This window comes from Botrytis byssoidea, assembly GCF_014898295.1.
Source record: "Botrytis byssoidea strain MUCL 94 chromosome Unknown BBYS_006, whole genome shotgun sequence".
Classification (NCBI taxonomy): domain Eukaryota; kingdom Fungi; phylum Ascomycota; class Leotiomycetes; order Helotiales; family Sclerotiniaceae; genus Botrytis; species Botrytis byssoidea.
Genome location: NW_024065847.1, coordinates 43,375 through 71,372, shown reverse-complemented (window position 1 = coordinate 71,372; position 27,998 = coordinate 43,375). Strand labels below are relative to the sequence as shown.

The 27,998-nt window shown below is 44.1% G+C and overlaps 9 protein-coding genes across 9 annotated transcripts; 4 read left to right on the top strand and 5 right to left on the bottom strand.

Annotated features, from left to right (window-relative positions):
• Positions 1–14: 14 nt before the first annotated feature.
• Positions 15–2,310, bottom strand: EAE97_003484 (uncharacterized protein; the record flags this gene model as incomplete). Its single annotated transcript, XM_038873996.1, has 4 exons — positions 2,050–2,310; positions 1,856–1,965; positions 986–1,792; positions 15–927 (listed from the first exon to the last, which is right to left on the bottom strand). Exons 1-4 carry the CDS (start codon positions 2,140–2,142, stop codon positions 15–17), a joined length of 1,923 nt encoding a protein of 640 aa, XP_038734605.1. The 5' UTR covers positions 2,143–2,310.
• A 1,286-nt stretch (positions 2,311–3,596) lies between these two features.
• On the bottom strand, positions 3,597–3,817 carry EAE97_003483 (uncharacterized protein; the record flags this gene model as incomplete). Its single annotated transcript, XM_038873995.1, has 2 exons — positions 3,597–3,626; positions 3,668–3,817. 2 exons carry the CDS (start codon positions 3,815–3,817, stop codon positions 3,597–3,599), a joined length of 180 nt encoding a protein of 59 aa, XP_038734604.1.
• A 5,526-nt stretch (positions 3,818–9,343) lies between these two features.
• EAE97_003482 (uncharacterized protein) lies at positions 9,344–9,886 on the top strand (the record flags this gene model as incomplete). The annotated part of the gene is made up of 1 exon (XM_038873994.1): positions 9,344–9,886. The coding sequence occupies one exon, from the start codon at positions 9,344–9,346 to the stop codon at positions 9,884–9,886; it is 543 nt and encodes a 180-aa protein (XP_038734603.1).
• A 2,451-nt stretch (positions 9,887–12,337) lies between these two features.
• On the bottom strand, positions 12,338–14,242 carry EAE97_003481 (uncharacterized protein). Its single transcript, XM_038873993.1, has 3 exons — positions 14,009–14,242; positions 13,762–13,935; positions 12,338–13,688 (listed from the first exon to the last, which is right to left on the bottom strand). Exon 3 carries the CDS (start codon positions 13,592–13,594, stop codon positions 12,599–12,601), a length of 996 nt encoding a protein of 331 aa, XP_038734602.1. The 5' UTR covers positions 13,595–13,688; positions 13,762–13,935; positions 14,009–14,242; the 3' UTR covers positions 12,338–12,598.
• A 102-nt stretch (positions 14,243–14,344) lies between these two features.
• Positions 14,345–15,114, bottom strand: EAE97_003480 (uncharacterized protein; the record flags this gene model as incomplete). Its single annotated transcript, XM_038873992.1, has 2 exons — positions 14,345–14,642; positions 14,690–15,114. 2 exons carry the CDS (start codon positions 15,112–15,114, stop codon positions 14,345–14,347), a joined length of 723 nt encoding a protein of 240 aa, XP_038734601.1.
• Positions 15,115–17,766: 2,652 nt separating this feature from the next.
• EAE97_003479 (uncharacterized protein) lies at positions 17,767–21,099 on the top strand (the record flags this gene model as incomplete). The annotated part of the gene is made up of 3 exons (XM_038873991.1): positions 17,767–19,073; positions 19,127–20,797; positions 20,862–21,099. The coding sequence occupies 3 exons, from the start codon at positions 17,767–17,769 to the stop codon at positions 21,097–21,099; spliced, it is 3,216 nt and encodes a 1,071-aa protein (XP_038734600.1).
• Positions 21,100–22,582: 1,483 nt separating this feature from the next.
• On the top strand, positions 22,583–23,478 carry EAE97_003478 (uncharacterized protein; the record flags this gene model as incomplete). Its single annotated transcript, XM_038873990.1, has 3 exons — positions 22,583–22,669; positions 22,728–23,140; positions 23,241–23,478. The coding sequence occupies 3 exons, from the start codon at positions 22,583–22,585 to the stop codon at positions 23,476–23,478; spliced, it is 738 nt and encodes a 245-aa protein (XP_038734599.1).
• A 1,757-nt stretch (positions 23,479–25,235) lies between these two features.
• Positions 25,236–25,865, bottom strand: EAE97_003477 (uncharacterized protein; the record flags this gene model as incomplete). The annotated part of the gene is made up of 1 exon (XM_038873989.1): positions 25,236–25,865. One exon carries the CDS (start codon positions 25,863–25,865, stop codon positions 25,236–25,238), a length of 630 nt encoding a protein of 209 aa, XP_038734598.1.
• A 982-nt stretch (positions 25,866–26,847) lies between these two features.
• EAE97_003476 (uncharacterized protein) lies at positions 26,848–27,660 on the top strand (the record flags this gene model as incomplete). Its single annotated transcript, XM_038873988.1, has 1 exon — positions 26,848–27,660. One exon carries the CDS (start codon positions 26,848–26,850, stop codon positions 27,658–27,660), a length of 813 nt encoding a protein of 270 aa, XP_038734597.1.
• Positions 27,661–27,998: the final 338 nt, after the last annotated feature.

Below are 27,998 nucleotides of genomic sequence, written 5' to 3'. Positions count from 1 at the left end.
CATGATCATGAAGCTTACAACAAGAAGGCTGCGATACCAGCAACGGCAAGAGCACCGAAACTAGCGTCAACCTTCATGGCAGCACCAGTAAATTGAGCTGGACCGGTTGTGATAGCAGTGCCAACAGTAGCAGGTGTGGATGCCAAGGTAGTAGCTTGAGAAGGTGTTGCAGCTGGAACAGTAGTAACTGGAACGCTAGCAACTGGAACGCTAGCAACTGGTGTCTCTTGAACTGGAACACTAGCGACAGGAGTCTCGTGAACTGGGGCAGTAGCAACGGGAACACTAGTGACTGGTGTCTCGTGAACTGGGACAGTAACAACGGGAACACTAGTGACTGGGGTCTCATGGACTGGGATAGTAGCAACTGGAGAGCTAGTAACTGGTGTCTCATGAGCTGGGACACTGGCAACTGGGGTCTCGTGAACTGGAGTGCCAACGGAAACAGTGACAATCGGGATAGTGACAGTTCCCGGAGCAGTGATTGTGTGAGGAACTGAGCTGACAATGATTGTAGTTGGTTCAGGGCAGTACGTAGTCAAGTAAGAAACAGTGATACTACTCGGAGTTGGCTTGACAGAGGAAACAGGTGTAAGATACACAGGAGTTCCAACTGAAACTGTGACAACTGGAATTGTGACGGTTCCTGGGGCAGTAATCGTGTGAGGAACAGAACTAATAGTGATTGTGGTTGGTGCAGGGCAGTATGTAGTCAAGTAAGACACGGTAATAGTACTTGGAGTTGGCTTGACAGAAGGAATAGAAACAACTGGGAAAGTGACGGTTCCTGGGGCAGTAATCGTGTGAGGGACGGAGCTGATAGTGATTGTGGTGGGTCTGGGGACGTATGTAGTCAAGTAGGATACAGTGGTACTAGTGGTTGGCTTGGCAGTTGGAACACTTGAGGTGTAACTAACTGTGCAAGGGCTGTTGAGATAGAGTTAGTAAGGTTCAAATACATCAAATGAGAGAGAAAAGAACATACCACTTTGTAACAGTCAAGGTTGTGGCTGATGAGACGGTGTAAGTCAAGTTTCCAATGGCAACAGTGGTGGGAGATGGGCAATAAGTAGTGTAGCTGCTGACAACTGTAGTGGTCCAGACGACTGGTGTAGTCTTTGGAGGGGTTGAAGAAGTAGAAAATGTGTAGTTTCCATGAGGAGGAACAACAACAGTAGTCTTTGGAGGCGCTGAAGGGATGGAAGATGTCTCGTTGCTATGAGGAGGGACAACAACGGTAGTCTTTGGCGGCGCTAAAGAAGTAGAAGACGTGTAGTTTCCGTGAGGAGGAACAACAACAGTGGTCTTTGGTGGTGCGGAAGAAGTAGAAGAAGTCACATTGCCATGAGGAGGAACAATGACGGTGGTCTCTGGTGTAGCACTGGACTTGACACTACTCTCGCTTGAAGATGGTTTGGTTGGGACCGAGGTGCTTGATGGATGTGGCTTGCTCACAGTGCAAGGACAGTCGGTAATGACCAAAGTGGTTGACTTAGTGACAGTGTATGTCTGGGTTCCAAAAGTTAATGTAGTTGGAGTGGGGCAAACGGTTGTAAGAATGTCGGTGGTGTATGTGGTCCATGTTGTGTGCTCGGTCTCTGTTGGCTTGACGGGCTTTGTGGTTGGTCCAGTGCTCAGAGGAACAGTTGGATGACTGATGGTGACCGAGGAAGCGCTGCTGGCAACACTCGATGAAGCTGGAACAGATGGAACAGAGTTACTTGGCTTGGTTGAGGAGGATGCTGGAACAGTTGGAACAGTCTTATCAATGGTGGTAGAGTATGTGCAAGGGCTGGATTGTTACGTCAGTGTTTTGATCGAGGCTTTCTCCACTTGATGGATCAGGAGAACATACCAGTCAGTGATGGTCAAGGTAGTAGAAGCAGTGACGGTATAAGTATTTGTTCCCATGGAGAAAGTGGTGGGATGTGGGCAGACAGTTGTATAGATATCAGTAGTGATGGTCTGGAAGAGAAGGGGTGTCAGCACATGCAATCTGGTGGGGCAGAAACATCGACCGATATCAATGAAGCATCAGAGAAGACTAACCGTATACGCAATATTGGTACCATTGGAGTACTTTTGACCGTTGACTACGGCAAGAAGCCCGAAGGCTGTGAGAAACGATTGGAATGTCTTCATATTTTCTTATTTTCTCTTCAACGACTGTGATTGTATGGTGACAATAACGAAAGTGGGATGGTATTAAGATATTATGTTGATGGAGGGGGAGGTTGAAAGATGAGATTGATGTAACAAAACCTGAACGAGTGTGGTTATTGTTGATGTGTGATTTGAGGGAAGAAGAAAAAGAATAGATGAAGATGGGATGTTGAGTTCATTAAGTAGTTGGTGAACATCTATGCGAGCAGGCAGGTACGAGCTGCATACATGCATTAGTCTTGTTTTCTTTTTCCATCTTCTGTTTACATCCTTCACTTTGACATTTAGTCACTCGGGTCAAGATTATGTCAAAGGTGAAGTCTGGTACTAAGTCGGCAGGTACGAAGGTCGGTACGAAGAAAAAGTTACCTACCTAGGTAGTATCGGAGGCGTGGAGTAGTGTAGATAATACTACTAGGTAGATAATACTAGGTAGGTACTGGGCAAGCACTACTAAGTATCTAGTATGCATGTGTGAATGGAGAAAGAACGACTATTCGCCTTGCCTTGCCTTTCTTTGCCTACTATAGTTTTTCGTATTTGCGCCTCATTCAGATTCAGAGTCGCTGGCAAAGTCCCGCCGCCACCTTTCAAAAATGATCCAATCGAAGCTTTTGCTGTGTGATACTACATACTACTATGTTGTGCTATCAACGTTGCAACGTATCAATCTTCAGACCTTTCCCTCCACCACTCACCACTCACCACTCATCACTCACCACTCACCACTTGAGAATAAGTTTCAAGTTTTAAGTTTGGATCTAATCTTTACGAGCTTCGATCCTCCACAAATGAAGAAGTAGCTACTGCACATGCTGCATGTGCCTACTGGCTTGGTATGCATCTACAAGTGGCTGTACTTGGATCCTGAATGATAATGAGAAGGAGGAGGGTGAAATGGTCAGGAAATCGAGATGAAAATCGGAATACTTTTGATTCTCAGTATGGTGAGATGTGTGGAAACTTCGTACATACGCCCCAATAAGATATCAACGGATGACTAACTACGCCAACTAGATAACAATGTGGCTTTGATTATCATTCATTCGATATTCAAGACAAGAAAAGAAAGCACTACAGGTCCGGAATACGATGCGATGGGTTGATACGATGATGATGATGATGATGATGTTAGCCGGGATAGTGTAAAAAAGAACCCCAGGGAAAAAGAAAGACTGAAATCTTTCTTCCGGATTCCGAACCATGTCTCATTCGACTTTTTGCTCGCCCACTACTCTTCATTGGTTGTTCTTTCCACTTTTCCCCCAACTTCCAAAGTCAATTTTCCCGCACTTGAGAATCCACTTGTACGCTCAGATCTGCGTCATTGGTGAGCTTGATTGATAGAATATCTATTTTGATCCCAAGGTTCAGTCCAACACGAGAAACTTTCGACTCCCAAGCATTGGGAGAAAAGAAATTCATTTACCTAGCTACTTGACACCTTTTACGCCTATGGTTATCTAGTTAGAGGAAGTAACAACTTCCACGTCCTAATTCTTACTTTAGGAGTTATCCCGAAATTTACACCCTTTTCATTCGTTGACAGCTTAGTACCTGAACATTTCTCGTACTTTCCATCATCTTTTGGCCAATCGTTGTGATGATTCTTACTCAATGCCTTCACATGTGCCTGATTACTTGCGACCGTCATCACTACTGAAAAGGCGGACAATGTTTTGATGGCAATAGTGTGAGCTTGATGCGGGCCTTTACACGTTGAAAGGTGGTTAAACTTTTTCGGCCATGACTTGATTGGGCAGTTCTTAGGTCGCGTCCTGTTCCCTTCTTCTTAGACTCCAGGTCCCAAATCTCTGATTGCCCTAGGTAGGTGATAGCAGTCAATGCGAAGAGACCAGATGTATGCTTGACCTAAGTCACAAGAACGATAAGTGGATGGTTAGAACTCTGGGATGTCACGAACTTGAACAATCGGAACGAGAGCAGATGAAAATCTTGTTAGATCGTTATCCACCCCCGGTAACGATTAGCGGAAAAGCTCGTCTCTTTTTTTGTGTCGTACGTAGACTCGTGGTACCCGTTTGCTAGAATCAACACTCCGATAAGGTATTATCTCTCTAGGTCGGGAACCCCGGGATGCCAAAAAATATACACTCTTTTCAAAATTCGATATCAATTCAGACAATCATTTTATTCGATACAAAAATATGATTTGTCTATGAATGTAAAGCTTTCAATGTATTCAACGATACGTGTTCCTCTAATTTCATGTAAATTGAGATCATGGTGAGGAAATAAAATATCAATATTTTCATTGTGTGAATCTATTTGAGTGATTGAATATATGGCTTTCTCCATCCATGTGAAAACTAAAATAAGTATGTACTGTAGTGTAGGTATGCAATCATCCGTTTGCCAAGCATCTTATCTGCTAAGAAATCGTGGATGTGAGAATACGAGGAGATAGTGGAATAGCATCAATCCCAACGAATCAGGAAAACGCTGAGTTCATCATACGATTCTTCCCATGTCAAGCTTCATGCGAGAAGAAATGTCAACACAGTGTGTCATCATGGTCGTTGGCTTGCTAATGCAATGTTATCGATAGATGCACTCGCCATAAAGATGGAGACATGAAGTGGGTTTGGTGATATGGGGAACACAAGATGGAAAGATCACGTAGGGCTGGAGGAGTCTGGAGAGCAAAACTTGCTCTCAAACATTTAGCAAAGCGTTTATTTAGAGTATTGAAGGGATTTCAACGACACTTCCCACTGCTTCTAGACCACAAATTCGGCTTTTAGAAAGAGTGAAGATCTTTCCAAGTACCCGAACCTAGATCACACTCTTTACATGGATTGGAACCTCAACACCGCAAGATTTTGATGCTGACGTCAAGTATCTATTTTTTTGGTGGACACTTCCATTCTGATTGATTTCGGCCCGACATAACACGAAGATCAGGACGAATGACTACAGCGAGTGGAAAAAGCCCAGAGTGCTCTCGGACGACGTTCAAAAATTGGTCCAAGAATCTTCCGCCATCGGGATTGATTGCCAAGTCGACTCGCTCATAGGAAAGCAACAAACTATCGTTTTTCATCGGGAACAGCCCACATCAGGGCGCGGACATCTATTTTTGTAATATTTTGGCTTGATAATCAGCCTGCTGTAGGTGTTAGTAAGTAGAAATACGACACGATCATGCCATACAAGAACATATGTGGCAAGCCGTCAACGGACAGCGGATATAATCATTTTCTGTGGTCCTATCTTTTGAAAACGAAAAATCTATCAGTTCAATGGTTGCATCGTCGATCCAAAGGAATGCATAATATGTCTTCACATGTCATCGAATGTCTTCAAGTACAAAGCACGAGGTTGAATAGGCAATACCTTCGCTGCCCACTCCGGTATACGAACTGACATCTATAACACCCATGATCCAATCTCGACATTTGGAGAAATTCGAGCCGTGAGATCGGTTAAGTATTACATATTTCCGTCGGTATCTGAAGCTTTCTCTTTCAAGGACTTCGAGCCCTTCTTATACACTCAAGTACAACGCCGTTGACCCTGCATTACGCGTTCACACGAGCATGACATTTGTCCACACTTTAAACTTCACATGCAGCCACGCAACCTATGTTATTGTCTGATACTATCACAGATTTGATCTTTGCTAACATAGCACAGTTCGCAGAAAGCATCACCTCTACTCTTTACGCTGCACACAAACTTCCTGTCACAACCTCGGCATAATGATTTTCTCGCAGGCGCTGAAACATATCAATCTTTCAAAACACACTATTGCTTCTTCTTCAACGCTTTCCAGGCCTATATGATGACAATTCTGATTACATTCCTAATGCTACAAGCCTACAACTACCGGTATTGTATCGAATTCTCAACAATCCAGAGCCCAGAGCCCAGACTCTCTGTGGGCTCAGCCATGAACTCTCAGCACGGCCTGCAAATACAAGAACGGTGTTTGTAATTGTCGATCCCGATTTGCATTACTCGATTTATGCACCTCGTCGGCTTAACATAAATTATCAGCACAAACGTCTCCACTTTTATTCATCCTCCTCGCCTCGTTGGGGATAAAGGAGAGACCTTGAAAAGTTTTCTACTTAGAGTTTTCTTTTCAACCTTCTAAATTCGTGGTAGTCCCATTGTCATGGAGACTCACTCGGAATCTTCCATCTGTTTAATAAGCTCGTCAACAAGCTTTTAGGTCAAACATAAATCCGTCTCACACTTTTCTCGTTGTAGGATTTTTTCCTCACGCAGGTCCGCATTATGTGACGTATACTGGGGCGTGAGGACGAGAAGATCTTTGCACATTTTTTCATCTAGATTCTATAGCAGTCGATGGAGGATAAATGAATCCAGAATATCTATACGAGACTCTGATATGTCTGGGATAGAGTCTTCACCGAGTTCCCAAATCAGTTCCTCAGTCCGTATTAGACTATCGTATATTCACATGAGCGAAATGAAAGCAGGTCTACATCCACGTACATCCACGTCTCCGTGATTTAGCCACCTAAGGCCACACAGGCAAGCGAATCATATCCGGCCATTACCCATATGCTTCAATCTGTCACAACCAAAGTTACCAACCCTATCTCCTTCACATGCCAGTTTGCAAAAAGGAAAAACGGATGCCCAAAAGCGGTGTATCCCTTCACAATTAACCCAAGTGTGCGGGAAGGACCTCTGTTCAAGAACACGTCCAGACCGCAGCAGGGCAGCATAGTAAAATCTAGATCATGAATCGCTACTCTCCCCGGGGATCCCACAGTAACTCAATCCGAGTGGCTGTTTCTGTAGAAAACCTTACTCAGCAATCGGAAATTACGATAGGCAGTTCATGGTTTCATCGCTTAATTTACCACATGTCGAGCCCCGCTATCACGCCGGTGCTCTGGTTTGAGACTTTGAGAAGAGTTTAGTTGTTGATCTCTTCATGGTTGTTTATGATTTCGGAATCCTGAGGTTGCCATACAGAATGTTTCTGAGAGATTGAGCATTAATTGGGAATTCTGCTTTACTCTAATCTGTCTACTCAGTATTGCACGCTTATGAGAGAAACATGTGGGGTTGGCATTGTATCAAATGGAGTCAGGAAATCAGGTCAGTGAAGAGGTGCGTATGTTGTGATCGACGTAATGATTGAGTTGATGCGTGGAATTACAATCGATACACGTGGGAAAGATTGAATAATCTTCGTGCCTTATGGATAATACAGAATTGAGTTTTACAGGTTGCACAATAGATTCGTGGCAGTTGGTAACTCGTGAAGATGGATTGTCAATTAGACAAAAGAGATTTCTCGAATTTTTAGAATTTTTTCTCAGCCCCTGGTGCAGGCTCTAAATGCAGGCCTAAATGCATGGGCGTCGGATTCCTTGCGGGTTCCTGGGACTACTGCAAGGGCAAGCGAGCCCTTATGGATACTCACATGTGTTTATTCCAGAAGGATTTGCTGTCCTATGGCGTAATGTGTAAAGAGTTTTTGCGGGATTTATATGAATTATTCGATGTAATTAATAATTGGAGTACAGGTTGTCAGGAACTCGCAACTCACATGAAGTCGACTAAAATTCTGAATATTACACGACATGTGCAGGTACTGCAGACTGCAGTACTGTACACATATGTAAGTTACAGCAGCTCTTCTCATCAGCCAATCTACTCAAAGTCATCCATAATAATTGAAACAGTGAACAGACTTTTCGATACGGCTCATCCTTGCTAACCGCACACTTCCGCTGCCATCCTAGATAATATCCGGCGAATATCGTCCCCGCTATCGAATTGCCCCCCCTTTTGCAACATATAGGCAGACCTTGTAATGATGTTGTCCAGAAAGAACTTTCAAAGTTGCAAGGTTACAAAGGTCGAGAACAATTGGGAAAATAGTTTATTCTTCGTGTGACAGTGGTTACCCACTCCCAATTCTCCCACGACTCCGAGGTGTTTGAACAAATATCGATTCCGCGATTTACCCATTGCCATTGTATTACGACACTTCTTTGGTCGAATGCTCCGATATGTTGAGTTTTCTGATTGCGAGGTCACACTCCAAAGAAGTAATATATCGACAGGTACTTACATCAGTCAGCCATTCATATCATGAATGGTCACTGCAGGAAAACCCTTTCACGGAATCAATTTTCCAAGCACAAACACGGATAATTTGACAAATGACTCAAGTTCCAAGAAATTGGGGTCTAGAATACCTTACTTAACCTATCATCTTCCTGAAAGAGGAAAACACTGGCATCAAGAGTTGCTATTACAGATATGAATCATGGAAACAAATATCGTAAAGTTCATTGGCTACTTGGATTACAAAGACATCCTCCACATAGAGACGACTACCAAATAAACTTTCGAGTTTCCGCTCCGCGTGCCCTACGCATCGGCTGCCGTTAAGATTCAGGAACAATCCCCAACGATCCAATCAAAGCGTAGTCGCATCAATCCATTGACTCCATTCTTCCCACCAAAGGAAAATTCTCAATCTCGCCAAGGCTAGTACTCCCGAGTCTCAGATGCCAGTAGCTTCCCCATAGGGTTTGGTGGCGTGTTTACGAATTTTGTCTGGCGTGGCCGCCTCCAATAGCGGAATGTGGAAAGTGTACGGAGTCTGCACCCTGAGAAGAAGCAAACGTTCTGGATGCATTTTGTTTATTCGGTTCCGATTGACCTACTTCCGGCTGACATGACTCCACAATTGCCGTAGCTTGGGCTGAGCAAGCCTGAGCTAAAGCGTAAATGTCCGCGCTGGCGTTTTTCCTGATTGAATCATGGTACTTTAGTCGTGTCCCCTGAATTCACACTCAGTTGTCTGTCTATATAATCCGCTGTACCTCCATTTGTGTTTCTTTCTTTTCCTCATCCACGACGTTGTCAACAAGAGTTCACTCATTCCTTTAAGTTACTCAAACATTTCGATCTGAGATCGCACTTGACTTTACAGTCACTTCACAGCTTCTACAGTCAGCTCAACAGCAAAACTTGTCTCTACGACACCAGAACTTTTCAGTCTTGACGACTTTGACAATATCAGCTCATATATTCGATCCAAAACTCTCATTGCCCAAAGAAGCAACCAGTTTAAATTGACCAACTTAAAGTAAAGCCCAGTCTTACTTTGCCCCAACCAATCCTTACCAAGTTAAAAGTTTACACAAACACTTCACTCAAAATGCAATTCGCTACTTCCATCCTTGCTGTTTCCGCAGCTCTCGCTACCATTGTTTCTGCCGGCAGCGTGCACTTCGTCAACCAAGACAGTACCACCCGTACCTTGGTCTTCACTCCTACCTCTGGCTGTGCTGAAATCGCTTCCCTTACCGTTTCAGGCGATTCTACTGCCAACCAAACCTTCCCTACCGGCTGGATTGGCAACTGGTACTCTGTCTCTGAAGGCGCCGACAACACCTCCGGTATGCTTGGTGAAGTCTGCTTCGATTCCTGGGGAGGCATGACCTACTTCGATGTTTCCGCTATCGTCAACCCAGATGATGTCCATGGTGTTAAGGAGATGTTCCCATTGAACACCGGTACTCCTATGTCTGGCTGCCAAACCTTCCCTTGCGATAACGCCTACAACCTTCCAGACGACATCCAAACCCAAGCTACCGATTCCGACGAACTTGTCTGCCTCCTCGGTAACCTCGCCACTTCCAAGCGTGAGACCAGAGCCAAGGTCGGCAAAGAGTTCGTCACCGGCGGTGGATCTGCTTAGATTCCTCGCGGTGAAGTTCATTCTTTGTCTCGGTAGTCGAGAAGGTGCAACAAGATGTACATACCGACCGGTCTCACACCAACACATACATACATTACATAAATACATACGAAAAGAAAAGAAACAATGTACGTCAGCGCCGCAAAGCGTGCTGCGATGTGGCATACGAAGTTTATGATGGTTCTATCATGAGGATATATAAAAGGATACACGGGCGGACGGACAGGACGGAACGGACCTCCTGATTGAATCGGTGGGACGGACGGCTTTAGGATTGGGTTGTGGTGTATTGGCGTGGGATTACCCTTTTTTTTCACTTTGGGAACCCTATTTTTTTCTTCCTTCCTTTTTTTGGGGGGGAACTGGAAGCTTGCGTTTCGATTCGATTCACTCGTTTTTTTTTTATAGACTTTTTGCTTTATATACCTAGGTATCACTCACGACTTTAAAAGTTATGATTTTTACCTCTTACTTTTTTCTTTCTTGCTATCCACTTCTTGCATCTGGATACAATTAGATTAACTATTCATTCTTTTGACCATATGAATTTTTCTGTGCATATGTGCTTCTTGTGCGTGTGATGTGAAATGTGAAATCCAAATCATAGTTTTCCCTTCCCTCCACTTCATTTGATTATCTCATCTCATTTCATCAGAAGTCGAAGTTCGAAATCGCAGTTGCAACTCGACTCGGTCGGACCCAACCCAATTTACCCCACCAGTTCTAAATTCCCAAACGCGAAAAGTGGGATGCAGATGGAATGGGAAAGAAAAGAATACAGGGAAGATGCTTTGATGAATCATGAATCATTCTTAAGTTGTGAATTCTTGGTTTGGAGTGGAGTGGAGTGGATTGGATTGAATTGCATTGCATTGGATTGAATTGCATTGCATTGGATTGGATCGGATTGGTTTTCATCCCGCTCCTCTGATTTGATCGATTTGATGAGATGAGATGGTTGGTTTGTTTGTTTGCGTTTTTTACATTTATATTTTATGGGTTTTTATGGTGTCTTTTTTTTTTTTGGACGGAGGGGGAGGTTACGTGATTACCTAGGTGATTAGGTGATTAAGTAATCGCAAAGTTATGGAATGGTATTGAGTAATTACCTAGTATATACGAGTAGGTGATTGTCTAGGTAACTGATTTAGTACGAGGAGATACGAGAGATACGAGGGGTGTACGAGGGAGAATGTAGATGTGATATTATTGGTTAATAAATATGAATAAATATGAATACATTGTTGTTTATCCACTTGGTTGGTTGAGATACAGCATACGAAGTACTAGGTGGGTAGATACTAGGAGATCGGCTCGGTCGGTTCATTGATGAGAGGGGAGATGTATGGTATGTCACTGCACAGTGCTGAGTGAGAAATAGAATTAGAAAAAATGAGTTGGGGTCTGGAATTTAGATTTGGATGGAATGGGTGTTTGGGTGTTTGGGTGTTTCAATGTTTGAATGCTTGGATGTTTGGATCTTTGGATCTTTGACGGGACGGGGTGTTGGGATGTTGTACCGAGGGGTGTCCGAGGGGTGCGGGAGGAAAGGATGTGGGAAGTGGATGTGGGTATCCAATGTTTTGCTTGGGCTTTGCGGTGGGGTTTGGATGGATGGATGGATGGATGGATGGATGGATGGAGATGTAGAATTAATGGGTGCGTGTGTTATGTGTGGGAAACGGACGGATGATTTTGAAGAAACATAGGAAAATCTGGGATCGATTGGTTGAGTTGAGATGAGAGATTTTTTGATGCGATTATTGGTGTAATGTTTGATATTTGATCTTTATGATTAATCCTCTTTGGTATGATATGTAAAGTAGGTATATCAGTGAGTGTACGTAGTACGGACGGACGGACGGACGGACTGATGGGATAGGGCAGAAATAGAGTTATAATTCGAAGTTTGTTTTGGAATATTGGTTTGGACGTCTTGGGGTTGTGGTAATGTATTATAGAGATAGATTGAATAATGCAGTAGTAGATTCTGAGATTGAGTCATTGAAGATTGATAATGTTGGAAATTTGGGTAACTGAGATGAGTGGTATATTGTTAGTTCATGTATCTACCTACTCACTGGCGGTAGTGTTATTGAGGTTCTTCATGATGGGAGATGTAAAGGAATGTAGTAGCTTTGAAGCACGTACTTGTAATTGTACAATTGAACTTCTTTCTGGTCTTGTAATTTCCCTGTAAGGTTATCGACTGAGAGAATTACCTGGGATGAGATCTAGTTGGTAATAATGGAGAAAAGCTCACAGATTTTTGGATTAATCTCTTGTTGGAGTTGAATTTGAGATGTCAGATAATGGTTGTTAGAATGTCTGAAGGGATATAGACCTCTTCTTTATCAAGTCACTTTGCTCTCTGGTTACTATGATTTGGATTTGATGACTATGACAATTAAATTTGTGTGCTTATAGAAGAGCGAGGATTGTATTGATATAGTGAATGTGGTAGAGGAGAGATGAGGAGGGGAAGGAAAGAAAGAGAACAAACAGAAAAAGATGAATTTCGTGAAATTTCACTATGCAGGTTGACGTATAGCAAAATGATCGAGACGTGTTTTGAAGAAAGATAGACCACAATTGCACATTTCAATAACTCAATCTGCCCCAACTCTACGCGCAAGTGGTGTATCCCAGTGCTTGTTGGTAACTAATACGCCATCTAGGCTAAGCAATCATTCCGTCATCAAGATGACACCATTAAACAGACAAGAGAAACATTGAATCCTCCACCTCTGCTTCGCGTTCTTTTGCTGCTTGGCGGAGCCGATCGCGGTATAAATTATAGAGAGCGGTAACCCACTCATCCTCGGTAGCATACGACATTCCAAGCTCACCACAACATGAACGAACGCGCCCATCCATACTCTGGAACTTAATAAGATCTTCATCTCGTTCCCACAGTATATCTTCGACGCCGCTGGAGAAGTCGCTTCCGGCTTTTAATTTGTCCAATAGAATCTCCCAAGACGGCTCTCTACCGTATTTATAGGGAGCAGTAATGCATTTTTGCAAACAAAGGAAATATGGCAAGGAATCATTAGGTAGATAATCCAAATTCAAGACCGCGTGGAGACTTTGGAAAGTCCAACCAGCGGCGACGATGGGGCCCTGCTGTATCTCATCGCATACGAATTTAGATGTGTCTATGCCCAAATTGTGCAAAGTGGTCTTGAACTGGAAGAGTGCTACTGATGACTGTAAGAGAAGTGACGTTATTGTAGCCCGGTACGCTACTTGGGGATGCTTCGGGATGGTAGAAGGCAGCATTGCTGATGGGCTATGAAGATCCATACCGTGACTCATCATGCAACGAATAAGATGTGCCTGATCAAATTCTCTGATTTTGCTCACGAGACAAAGCGCTATAGATGGCGCGATCCAATCTCCTGTTATATCACGAGGACAAGAACGGAAGAGATGATCAATCATATCTATGTCCTCGAATTGCATTGCAGCAAATAACGCACATTTAAAATAGGCGCTTAAATTGGGAGTGAGGGCCAACCGATCTAGAAGCATTGAACTAGTCCAATAAAGAAGTTTTCGGTTGGCTAGGCGCTGACGATTGCCTACGAAACGCGTGCTGGCTGCGAGCGAACACAATCCTCTAAATCCAGAAGAAGACGGATTCTCGCTGACTTCGAACTGCTCGAGAAACATTCGGAGGACTTCGATACGAATGTCGCAATGCATCCAGGGCCGATTTTCACTGTGTGAAAAGCCGAAGGGAACTCTGTGCTTTCCATAACCGGGATCCCACGTTCCACATGCATATGACCCAAGATCACTATCAAGAAGTGTCAGACGTATGATCGGCCCGGATTCTCAACGACACTAGAAAAAATGTTCAATCTACTTACTTATTGAGTATATCCCGGACCTCCAAATCAGCTCCCTCATTGACGAGAAATTTACATGTTGATAGTTGCCCAGTAGATGCTGCTATCTAGAAATATCATTAGCATGAGATACAATAAGCCGCCCGAAGCTGTTTCATAGGTCATCCAGGAGGAAGTGGCGCCGTTAATAAAGTACTTTTAGATGGTCGATCAGCTCAAATTATCTGGGATTAAATTGTTTCTGAGCATGGAAGTCAGAACTACGTACCATCAAAGGCGTTCTACCATAAAAATCAGTATCACGTGGAGAAGCAAGACCTTCATCAAAGAGACATCGAATGGCATCTAAGCGTCCGTCTCTACAGAGTCTGAAAATTGCCGAATCGTTCGGAACAGCTCTGTATGCTTTTGATTCGGGTTTGAAGGTCCCACACGACTTCGAAAGAGCAACTCTGACCCCGAGACTGACACCGCATAGTTGTAGCAAACGAGAGGGGTGCATGATCAAATTGTTGCACGACTTATAAGTGCCGTCTGCGAATGATAAAGTGGTGATGTAGATATTAATTTTTTCAAAAGGCGTGTTAATGGTAGAGAGACTGTGCTATACATTGTCCAGAACGGCAGACTTTCTCCGTAGGCTTCTCTCAGCGGAGTTTGACAATGTAGAAAATGCTAAATCTATAGCTCTCTCAAAACCGAGCCTCATGACAGGATTTTTGATAGTGCGTGCAAGAGCTCGAGCTTCCACTTTTAGTGCATCGAAGTGTACTTTACTGTCTGGTGGATCTCTTGATGTGATTACAACGGTTTTCGAGGCCAGTCCCTGTAGATCGAGCTTGATTCCATCCACCATATTCATGAGCTGCTGTTGAGATTTATAAGTTTGCATGGACAGAAGTCTAAATATGTCAGGAACTTCCAAACACGCAGTCGAGGAGGTACTAACTGAGAAGAGTTCTGACGAGCCAGGACCAAGGTCAGTTTCACGCCGTTCAATCTCGACTGTAACTCTTGTAGCTTGTCCATCTTTATGACTGCCTTCATAGCGCGCCATCTCTTACTCAACAGGTTAGTATCTGTATTTGCGAATACAATCTTTTGACTTAGGTGATTGAGAGATTCAAGAACTTCAGAGCAAAGCTCTAGAGCCTCAACTATCGAGTCAGAGTGATGCATGAACTGGTTCTCCTCTAACTGTATATCGTCAAGAACGTTTGATATAGCGCGTAGATCTTTGCATGTCATTTGAACCTCACGAGGGGCTTCTTGTAGAGATTCCCAGAGTGCACAGGCTTTCTTGATACCATCTGCAAGCTGGATGGCAAAATCAAGAACCGAGAGCACGCTCGATACTCCAGCAAGTACCTCCATAATGTATAGTGAGTATCAGGGTGATGCAAATATAGATATAAAAGGTCTACCCGCTCTTAGAACCTAAGGGGTTCGTGTCAAATTTCATGGTAAATGAAGTGAGCTGAAACTGCGACCGTGGATAGTAATAGTAAATGGGAGATAGACCAGGCTTGGTGTAACGTTCCAGCAAGCAGTGCAGTTTCTGCATAGCCGCTCCGACATGTGAGTAGCTACTCATTTACCGGTGAAAGTTGTACAAGAGGAGGCTCAAGCAGGTAAAGCCCACTTCTAGGCTGTTATAGCTCACTCGAGCCTGCTTGAAAGCAGTCAAATTTCTGCAGCAGATAGCAAAGAGGAATCTACTTTGTCCATCTTACTAATTTCGTTCATCTTCAGCAGTTTAATGCCTGAAAACAAGACAGAGATTGAAATTCTGATCTAGGTATGTAAATGGCATCTCACACTCGCAATCACATATGGTCTGCTTCCGTCCTTTACCCGAATAAGACTAGAACCTTTCGTTACATATTTACAAACCAACTTCATCAATATATGTAATCAGCTTTGAGTGTTCAATGATAAAAGATCAGGATTTGCGGCCAGAAGTTGCAGATGGAGTTGCTGGAACATAGGCGTTGCATTTCTGTCGAATACGTTAGTACGACCGCGAATATTTGAGCATTAATCAGATTATGTAATCAAGAGCCAAACGAGTAGAGCCTGGAAGCCTTGCTCTCAAACGAGTAAACTTTGAACAATCAACATACTATCCTTACCATTTTACAAAAAAGACTACAATCTCCGTACATATATGATTATTCGCAATAACTTGCCGCAAGACGACGGGGTTTAGGAGAAATGAAAAATTGATCAAGGTTATGCAAGGTAACGGTACAGTCTTTCTTCAAGATTTCGCCGCTTCTCAACAATCGCACATGCCACCGTATCGACATCGCAATAGGCATATTTCGAGACGATTGCCCCCCTAGATCTCTCGATATACTCCCATTCACGCCAACCAGCTGTACTTTAAATGCACCTTTTATCATTGACAATATTAGTCGCAGCTCACAAACCATCTTGGAATCGACAATAAGCAACATCTATGGTGGTATGTGATTTTGTATACCGCGGCATCCAGTATCTATCATCTACCTACGTGCCCCTGCGTATGCCGATCCTTCTCTCAGAATAGCGACGATAGTTTTCTACGTGATGGCTTCAAGTATTGTTAATCCGGTTAGCATGGAAGGCTGAAGGTTGCTTTCACCCCTCACTAATAGTTGAATCTGCGGATTGATGGAAGTGGCTGATATTTACCGGCATGGGCAGACCACAGGATTATTTGTGAATATGCCATACCTAATGAGTCCTTGATATGCTTGAACGAATCCTCTACACGCAGATTCCGATACCAGCACTTTCGATATCTGCAAGATGTCAAATAGTGGTTGTTATCATAACAAGGCTGAAGTTGGCACATGTCTTACGTTAAATGCCTCCCTGGATAATGATTAGGTCTTCTATGGTCCTACGCTGGTCGGATCTATTTGATTCAAAACAAGAACCGGTCTGCACATATTGGATATTTGACACGGCGGTTGTTTCTGGGTGATGAGCACTCGTTATTCTTGCCCCAAATCGAGTCTCCTCACAAGCTCTAACCTTTGACTGCTGCTCCAACAACGACATCAATCCATGACTCTATGAAGATACTTGGGCTCCAGTCACTTTTGATAGATGTTATCATCATTCACATTCATTACTAGAACGACCCTGCAGAATAGTACAAGATTTCAAGAACTCCACCATCAAACAACAGCGAAGCGCTCCCAGATTGCCGTCTACCATTCGACCACTGGGCTGTCGATCTTTGCAGAAAGGTTTCGAGGGAGTTAGCTCCTAATTACACTGAGGACGTGTTCTGCACACATTGCTGGGAAATATTCGAGGGTTAGACTCCCTTGAGCCTTATGCAGCTCTTGCAGAGGCAGACTCTATATTGGCATAGCCATATTGACGATAATTTCCTTTACTTCCCTTGTTATATTTGCGTATCAAACGCATTGTAGATAGAACTTTGCATACTTTACGTGACTTCGAAATTGTAAACGCGGTTTGGATACCGATGCATGGAACTTGGAAGGAAGGACACAAGGCTTGGTAATCTGCTCTGCTCTGTTCACTCGGTGTCGGAATCGGACGATTCTTTCAAGTCTTTCAACTCTACAGAACAACGAGTGTGCAGTGTTCTTACTACAACAGTGGTTATTCTGCACCTCTACGGATTATGGAGTTCCGATGACACGGTGTGGGTTAGGAACACCATTATCGGACTCGACTCAATTCAGCACTTAGCAATCACCACCACCACTACCACCACCACCAACACAACAAATAGGCAAGTCATACAATCAGATACCTAGGTAATGTAACACCAAAATCCCTCCCAATTTTTTATTTTCTCGTCGTCTTATACCTTTCAATTTTTTCAAGATTCTCATCATTATTTTCATTTAAAATCATTTCATTATTCAATTCAACTCAACTTTTCTCTCTCAAAGTCTTTTTGTGTCGCATTGTATGGTTTAATGCCAATCCATCGACTCAATTCTCGCTAAGCCTAAAGAAGCGCGCCACTTTAGCAAAATCATCGACATTCCCTCAATTATGCCTTCAACTCCACAACCAAAAGAACACCCGCCTGCTCGAGATGCGATCGCGCTCGAGATGAAAGACAGCTGGAGCCCCGGTGACGATCGCAGAGATAGAGGTAGAGTCGACCGAGGAGTTATTGAAAGACGGTCGAGAAGATCAAGGTCTCCCACGTCACGTCGACCGGACGCCGACAGGACGCCCAATACCAGAGATCGCAGTACTGATAGGTCCAGACCAACACAAGAAACTGAAAAGCAAGATCGCAGTCCAGACCGCAGAAGGCCATCGTCTCCCCGGCCATCAAAAGATACTCAAGAAGACGTATTGAAGCGCAATCAAGGTAGGGAACTACTATTGGAAACGCGAGGCACAGAAATAGCAAAAGGAAATACAGCCCATTCCCCCCAACAATTAAAACGAAGAAAGAGTCGCAGCCCATCGCCGAGTCGCAACCAACAAAAGAAAATTCGGAGGAATTCTCGCAGTCCAGTACGGCACAACGGAGCTACGAAAGGGTCCCGGCGAGATAGGAAGCGACGAAACCGGTCTACATCACGACATCGACATCGACAATCAGAACCAAACAGGAATAATCAACGCGAGGAAGGAAACCCAAGAAATCGTAGAGATTTTGGAAAAAACGATAAGCGTGGGCGATCTCCTGGTCAAAACCGCGATAAATTTGAAAAGCCTCGTCCCTCATCAGCCTTGGACTACGACGATCCACCATCAAACCGTAATTCATCCCCCAACAAAATTGTCGAGCAAGAACAAAAGGACGGAGGAAATCCAGCACCAACTTTATCTGAAAATAAGGAAAGGAAGCGGGACCCTTCCCCATACTCGAGCCGTCGATCCCCAGAGGCAGATACATACGAACATAAAAATCGTGGTCGTCGTCAATCTCCCCGTGCACCGAAAGGGCCAAAGGGAAATCGGAGACGGTCCCCAAAGCGAGAAAAGGGACGTCCCTCACGAGACGAATATCGCCCTAATAATAAATCTCGAGGTCGACCTACATCGGCAGCTTCAGGAGCGAATAGCATTGAGGTCAAATCGGATAAGATGGCTAACAGAGGATTCTATGGTAATCAGCAAGGGTACAATCCAAACCAACAAATGCAGGCTGCATTTCCTCTAAAACCACAATTCAATCAAGTTACTCAAGGGCCTCAAGCTGATCCACGACAATTTTCACAATCCCCACAACATCAAATGACCCCAAATTCATATCATGGTTCACCTCAGGCACAATCACCTTATTCGTCTGGGCGAGGAAATTGGAATGGCTCACAGCAACAACAGTTTTCGCCCTCTTCGTAAGTTTCATTCTGTTAGGACTAACAATTTTCAAATCTGACGAGACTTGCAGGCAATTTCAACAGAATTACCAGCAACAACCGGGATATGCTACTCCCACTGGCCCACAAAGCCAAATGTATGGCAACCAAGCCCAATCTCCTTCTCATCAAGGGCCTCCTACGGGGCCAATGAACAACAACTTCAGAGGCAACCAACGGAATTTTAGAGCGAACAATTTCAACTCCCGAGGTAATCGTGGCAACCAATTCAATCCTCAATGGAATCCTCCTTCTGGTCCCTCCGGCGCCAGTCGCGCCCAATTCACCAATTCTGGTAACGTTACACCTCAGCAAATGTCACCGCAACAACAGTTCCCACAGCAGAATTCATTTGATTCGGGTGCAATTCCAATGCAGAATCAGGTGGACGAAAGCGAAGACTTATTTAGACCTTCAAAAGACCTTCAGGCCGAGGATACTAGCAAAAAGAATGATGAACAAATGCCTCCTCCTAGTCGACCACCGCCGACAGGGCCTCAAAGTCAACAGAACTCCTCGAAGTTTAGTTTTGCTTTCAAAGGTCCAGCTAAAGCGGCAACTACTCCGAAGCCAGAAATATCTCAAAAGCTCAACGCTGTACCAATAAAGCGAGATATGCAAAATAGCCCTCGTGGCCCCGCAGCGACACGAAATATTCCTACAGAGCCAGCATCTGCAAGAGCACAACACGCATTCCGTGAACCACCGCCTCCTGTTACGCGTAAGGTCAAAAAGATTATGCAACGTTTGAAGCCGAAGCCACAGCTTTTACCCGAATATAAGGCATCAGATTCTGTGTACTATCGAAAACCTGGTAATGAATCTGTGGTAGGATCTGGAACTTACGGTAAAGTGTTCAAAGCTATCCACGTCTACACTAAGAAGCTGGTCGCTTTGAAGAAGATACGCATGGAAGGAGAACGCGACGGGTTTCCTGTGACTGCTGTTCGAGAAATTAAATTGCTACAATCCTTGAACCACCCAAACATCGTGACCTTACAAGAGGTAATGGTGGAGAAAAACGATTGCTTTATGGTTTTCGAGTATCTATCACACGATCTTACGGGCTTGCTCAATCACCCATCCTTCAAGTTAGACGCAGCTCACAAAAAGCACCTTGCTAAGCAGCTTTTTGAGGGACTTGATTACCTTCATCGACGAGGTGTTTTACACCGGGATATTAAAGCAGCAAATATCCTTGTTAGTGATGAAGGTCAACTGAAATTAGCAGATTTTGGGCTGGCTCGATTTTACGCAAAGCGAAGACAGCTGGACTATACCAATCGTGTTATCACCATCTGGTATCGTTCACCAGAACTTCTCCTTGGAGAGACACAATATGGCCCTGCAGTGGATATTTGGAGCGCAGCCTGTGTCTTGGTTGAAATTTTCACTCGCCACGCAATTTTTCCTGGAGACGGTGGTGAGATCAGTCAACTGGAGAAAATTTATGCTGTGCTCGGAACTCCAAATCGAAATGATTGGCCTGGCTTAGTAGACATGGCATGGTTCGAACTTCTTAGACCTTCTGCTAAACGATCCAACGTCTTTGCAGAAAAATACAAGGAACGCGTTACACCAGCTGCGTTTGAACTCCTAGATGCCATGTTTCAATATGACCCTGCCAAGCGACCTTCTGCTTCTGACGTTCTTGAGCATCCATATTTCACGACGGAAGAGCCAACTGCAAGGCAGGCTATCGAGTATGTTATATCCTTGCTTACAACCTCCCTTTACAGGTGATAATCAGCTAACACCATGAAATAGACTCAAAGAACTCAAAGGCGACTGGCATGAATTCGAATCCAAAGCGTTGCGTAAAGAGAATGAGCGCAAGGATAAAGAGGCACGAAGGGCGGCCCAAAAGGAAAAGGAGAAGAAAAGAACTGCAGAAAGTGAAGCCTGTTCTGAAAGAGATCCAAAGCGAGTAATGATGGCACCCCCAGATATACCACCGCCATCTGCCATACCTAAAGCCCAGGAAGTTGCCGCTTCGAGCGACTAGACCGCTTCCACTGCGCCTCCCACATAGTAGGGATGAGAAAGTTCACAAAAATTCGCTTGCAGGATTGTACACTTGGAAGGAGCGCTTTTGGCATTCAGGAACCAGGTGGGATAAAGCTTTTGTAAGATTATTTATATTCATAACGTAATGGGACGCGAAATGCTTTTCATGGGATGGGTCTCAGATGAGAAGTCTAGGTGATGAAGGTGGAGTAGGAGCGGGCGTTCGGTGATGAGGAACGACTAGGAGAAATCCATAATTATCTTCATAACATCGCGCTATGCATTAGGAAAGCGAACTGAATGTCTCTTTCCAGTTTTGTTACTTTTTCTTGGGAAGGAGATGAGTCGTTGATGAAGATCGAGATCTCTTGTAGTATAGGTGCGAATGCGACTATATTCGGATATTTTGTCTTGCAGTGTTTCATGTTTGATGTGAGTCACATGTGAGATGATATGATGCCACTTCAAATTCTTCATCTGTTTAATCACAAACAATCATGTCAGACTAGATTTGTTTCGAGCAAATCACTTGACGGGTCTAGATACAAAACATCTTTCCATCTTGTCTTCCCCTCCTTTCGCTAACCACAGTCGTGTCTGCTCTTTTCCATCCGGTGTTTTATTCTCACCTCTTTTATGCTCATTATTTTTTTCGTTGCTTGTTCTTTCCTTTTCTTCTCTCGAATGAACATCTAGTCTTAGGTTTCTCGAATTCTTGCTACTGCACAGGTTCTAATAATTGCATTATTCTTCCTTCTCTTGCCTCTTACCATTTCTCTTCACTTTGCCTTGTTTCTGTTCTGTACTATGGGGTGTGAATGTAGATGTTCTTATAGTTCCACAGAGTATAACGGGGACAGAGATGGAGCAACAATCTCGATTGTGCTTCTTTCTATTTACCATTATCGTGTAGCAAAGGGGTGACAGTCACTAGGTTACTGATGGAAGCGAGGAGAACGAGCGGGATTCTGGAAGAGCGAACTGAAAAGAGGGTGACTTGAAGAGTGAAACTATGAGAAACAAGGCAATAGCGCAAGGTGTTAAGAAGCGAAACTAGGCCGGGGAACAATGATATATTATCTGCGAGCATATTTATATTGACGAATCATCTGAAATATTCGAGGAATTGCGATTTGAGAGATTGAAAAGTAGAGAGTCGAGCTATCTGTCTACTTCTGATTCGGATATATAAACTCTAGTAAATGAACTCGGATTTGAAACATGGCAGATCGAAACAAGCAATACAAGCAAGCAAACAAAGTCGTTTGGCCTCGATAGTTCGCCTAGGTGATTGCGGATGAAACCAGAACACGGAACCTTCTAGTCGTACAAACAACATGTACATAAAAGTACTCGAATCGGCCCGGGTATCTCGTCCTAGATCGCAAAGACAAGCACGATTCCTCGAATTATCAATCCTCGAATACTCTTCCGAGACTTTACCTAAATAGAAAACGCCTCTCAGGAATCAAAAACTCAAGATGTCGCATCGACGGATCAATAAATCGACGACAGCTGATATCGTTACATCTTCAATATTTGCATCTGGGACATTCAAAAACGTGTGGGTATGTAATCATCATCCAGATACCTTCCTTGCATATCTCAATGCTAACCTTCCACCAGGCAGGCCACTACACCTCAGGCGACCGCAAAGGGCAACCCTGCGTATCCAAAGAATTCAAAAGCGGCTCGGTATACGAAAAACACTATTTCTCCGAAGAGCTGGAGATCATCCGGCACACGCAGGAAATTGTCGATGCCTTCCACACGGCGGGGATTCTTCCCGGACGAGAAATCATCGTCAATACGCCGGCCATCTGGAGATATGAGGATAGTGCGGGGAAAAAGGCTGGACACAAAAGTTTGGTGGAGCCCATGATTGAAAATTTTGAAAAGTTTAATAGTAATACTGGGTGGACGGGACGGGATAATGTGTGGAATGAGGCGATGCAGGCGTTGAGTCACTTTTCCTATCATGATTCTGGGAGAAGGTTTTTGTTGTGTGATTTGCAGGGGGGGTTGTATAGTGATGGGTAGTAAGTACTTTCTCTCTACTGTTGACATTTTATTACTTGCTCGTCTGTCTCGGGAGAAACTATATCGACGGGTATGAGAATCTCCTAACACTCCAATTAGCATTCTCTCAGACCCAGTCATCATGTCCCAAGCCCACGATTGCGGACCCGCGGATTTGGGAAACGATGGAATCAAATCGTTCTTTGAGAGGCATCGCTGTGGACACTTCTGTGATCGTGATTGGGTGAAGCCTGCGCTCACGGGGAGAGCTCCTATCCCGATGCGTCGAGGAACTACCATGGAGTGTCCCCCGACTCGTCATGATCGTAACCCTCTATCTAGATTGAGAGAATATTAATGGGGGCATTGATGATTGGTGTTGTGATGGCAATGGAATAATCAATTCATTTGTTTGATCGTGCTGGTGGTGCGAGGAACTGTTCGGCGTTATGGGAGTCATGCAGGATGTGAGGTTGCAAACTCATGCTCAGGGAGAGAAGGGGGGAACCATTATTAGCCGAGAAAGTTGAGACTTGAAAGTGTACCCTCTCTATGGTGTGACTTCGGGGATGGATGGCAAAAACATCGAGTCGCCCCCAACTTAGTAAATGGCATGATATATTATTTGAGGATAATCGAAGATGATTCCCAAGGATTTCTTTTGTGGCCCAAACCCGTGTTCTTGAAAACAGGTTTTTTGGTGTTGATCAGATGATAGATGAGCTCCGATCTTGGTTAGCAAGACTGCAAGGAAGGTAGTCGGGCGCTCTCCAAGAGAGCCTACCCTACCATCTCGCATGAGGTGATGATTATCTCCTTCTCCTCTTGAATTCAAAACACAGATGTGTATCTCCTGGTTAATATCTATCACCCTTCGTATCTTACTACCGCTGAACTTTAAGACTGCCACAGTATCGGATGGTCAATAGGAGCACGGCGCAGAGCCATTAAGAGAAGAGAATAACCTTCCTTCCCGCGCGCCCCTTCCTTCGATTCTTCCGATACTTTTGTCGTTTTCCCCGTAAAAGATATGACACCCACGTGTAAGCCTGTTTACCCAGCAGTTCCCAATCACTTACAAATCACCAACAAGCACCAGCAAAAACAAGACTTAGCATTGGTCTCCTACTATTTATCAAATGCTAAGCACTATATACCCTTGCCATGAAAATCTCAAGCCTCGGAAAGAATCTTCTCTTGTATTATTCAAGCATGTGAAGAATTATACAATCATTTCAATTGTACATTGCTCACTATGAAAAAATCGGGGGCTGATGAGATTAGTATAGGCACAGCCATTTCTAATGCTGGAGATCAAATCTGATACAACGTGCGGAGAGTGGATCGAGGAGCAGACAAAGGCTCCATCTGGACGAAATGTCCGCCACTCCAAACTCGCCAAACTCAAATTCTTTTCATGGCCATTATTGTCACAAAATTTCATTAAAATGACATACCATACGTCAAATGTTAGTGAGAGTATAAAAACTGTGAGTCATAATTCTTGGGCATTTTGTTGAGTGGGAATTTCGGAAGTCTGCTTTGCTAAAGAATTTCGAGAAGGGTCTATGTTACTGGTGTGTCAGCTTATCATCCAAAAAGAGTGGACAATCACCGCTTATTATAGAAAGCTTGAGGAGAGCCGTAAGCGAAGTTTCATAATGAAAAAAATTCCGATATTCACTGGTTATGTGTGGTACACGTTGGTCTAGTATGCTTTTGCAGAGCTGGAACTGATTTCTTTCATGATTTTCACCTTGAGCAGAAGTGGGCAGTCAAGAAAATGAGGAATTAGATTTATATAACAAACTTCATTGACACGTTGAATTATAATAAATAAACTCATGCCTGCTGCTCTCTCACTACCTCAGCGTGGCTAGTGATTGTAGAATCCCGCTCTAAACTAAAGACCACTATATAATTATAAGAGAGAACAACAGACACATGAAGAATCTTTAAATACATGATAAAAATCTAGAGCACAGATTGTGTCTAGTGACTCTCCTAAATGGGTATCGAAATGGAAAGTGATAAATCAAGGTTTCCGAGGCACAGAGAAAAATGGTCTGGTTGATGATGGGCGCTAAAGGGCACTAGTGTATTAAACCTCATATCTCATATCTCGTAAATCCTGTTTCCTGGTTTCTGGATTTCTGAATGTGCTTCTACCAAAGGGTGCCACTGCTGAGACCCTGAGGTCACTGCAGTGGTCGTAGAAGGGGCGAAACTTGAATGGCCCATGGCCGCACTCTCTGGGTGGGTGTGTGGAGTCTCTGGCCGACGAAGGAAGTGCCCCAAAGCAAACGCTGCTCCGACAATGGAGAAAAATGCAACCACAGAACCAATACCAATTCCTGCCTTGGCACCTACACTTAGCTCGCTCGAAGACTGTGTACTGATCGGTGCAGAAGAGACCGTTGGCGTTACGGAAATCGAAGAACTTGTCGAGGTGCTTGAGGGCTGATCTGTCTTTCTACTCAAGGCGGCGCTCGAGGCATTGGTGGAAGTCGTGGCATCATTACTGGCTGCACTACTCACTGAGGTTGTAGCCAGAGCAGATGAAGAAGGGGTCGATACGATGTTATTCTTTCCGGTAATATTGACAAACTGACTTTCGAAAAGATCGGCTGTGCCACTGTTAAAGATGCCGAAAAAGAAGGCATTCCCCGCGTTCAGATCAAATTTGGGATTGCCATTGGCGCCACTCAGATCAACTTTCCATATGAATTGGGTAAAGCCTATCATGTCTCCTAATGATTGTGAGCATATTTAGTTGAAAATCCTATAGTCAGAGGATATACTCGAGTTTGGAAGATACTGGAACTGTGGCGTCCCGCTTTGCCAAAGAACCAAAGTCGTGTTCTTCCATATGGACTCCCACTGAACAGTAAGCTCGGTACCAATTTCAAAAGACCCTCGTATTTAGGAGGATTGGTCTGGTTGTTTGGAAAGATAAAGTCGTTGACGGTGAAAGCATCGCTTGTAAACGAGCAGGCAAAGAAACAAGAAACGATAACCAAATCATAGGAAATCTTAGCACAATTTGATCCAAAAAGTGTGTTGAAAATTAGCGTCGTTTTCGTGATAGATTTTTCAATTGAGAGACAAGGAAAAAGAAAAGAAAATGGAAATAGCCTCTGGCGTAGCAGTAGGAGAAGATGAAATGACTGCTTAGAAGTTGCTGCGGTAAAAAAAGAAAACACATAACAAGGAAGGAAATTTGTATGACACACCTTGCATAAATGCTCGCGCAAAGCACTCTCGATAATCATACTGTGCTGATGATACGAACAGTAGTTGAGTTAAACATAGGAATCAATGCAGTGTAAGCGCCCATCCGAGATTTGGGGGTAGTCAATGCAAGGGTTTTCAAAACGCTTAGCCAACATTAAGCCTATTCATCGGATATCATTGGCCCCGAACATCTCGGTACCAGAGTGTCGGGACAAACTACCCGGTAAAGTTTGGATGATTGGCCTAGCGGAACCAAATGATAAGCCAGCATGTTCAGGCCGGATTGCCCCTTTAGGAAGGTTATGTCCTTACGCCCTGGCAGCCGCAGTCGCCCTGCTTCAAACAGCACAGAAAGGCGAGATAGTATTGCAGGTCAAGGGGTAGGCTCCAAGTTAATAAGTCTACCCGTAGAACCCCAAATATGTTTGTGCTTTCTTCACTTGAATTTATCATACAATAATCGCTTAGCTCAAATTATATTGAATCCCAGAAGATGCTTCGCCAAAAGTCTTTTAGATCTCATACTCCTGTTCTTTTCGTTGTGGTTTTCTTTCTCTTTGTCTTAATCTCGGCCAAATACAACTACTTCGTCAAAATCGGCTTCAGCGTTCCCTCCGGCCATTCCGAAAGCTGCAATGCAGTGTCGATACCTACCGGGTCTTCCAGCACCCAAGTGATTACCTCCACGCCCATACCAACACCTACAGCTGCTCCTTTCCCCGAAAAAATATGGTACAAAGCCGGACCTCAAGGCGTCTCCGCCGAGGCCGAGAGCTTTAGGAATCATTGTCTTGAGCTAAGTCCTGCATACGAATACGAAATACTTGACAATGAGGCGGCAAGCGAATACGTCTACAAATGGTTCTCGAACCGACCCGATATCATAACGACATACTTCTCACTCGATGTGCCGATTTTAAGAGCGGATCTACTGAGATACTTAATCTTGTGGGCCGAGGGTGGGATGTGGATGGATTTAGACGTTTCATGCGGCGAAGTACCGATACATCGATGGGTGCTGAAAGAATCTCGAGAAGCGGCAAATCTTGTCGTCGGCTTGGAATTTGACTGGCCGTGGGAGAATGACAATTTCCTACACGCCCAGTTTACGAGTTGGACGATAATGGCAAAGCCCCACTCTCCCCACATGATGCAAGTTATCGACGATATCCTGGTGGGTGTCGATGAGGTGGCGCGACAGCACAATGTCTCGCTCGATGGTATACAAATGAGTATGATTCCTCAGGTGGTAGACCTTAGGGCCTGTTCTGGTAACCCATCATTATGCGGGAACATGGAAAAATAAGCTGGGTGGGGAGGAAGGGAAGCCATCGGTATGATTTGGTACTTCAGACCATGCGTCGGAAACGAAGAACGAGTATATAATAGAGCGGCAATTCGCGGAAGAGGATAGAGGATAGAGGACATAGACAGAACCACTAATGCCTTCAATCATACGCGGAAGGAGCTGGACTCTACAAGAATATCTCCTACAGGATTCTGAAACTCATGTCGAGAGAGGGACCTCTGAGCTACAAGAATGAAGTTAGCACTCTAACCTTCTTTTGCTCTCGCAAATAATTACCTATGCGAGATGAATCTTGGTGTGGGTCAAGATATCTTTGAGGGAACCCCAGGAAGAGC

Bases quoted from the DNA above. Each gene is read 5' to 3' on its own strand.
- EAE97_003481 (XM_038873993.1), bottom strand. From the start codon at position 13,594: ATGCATTGCGACATTCGTATCGAAGTCCTCCGAATGTTTCTCGAGCAG.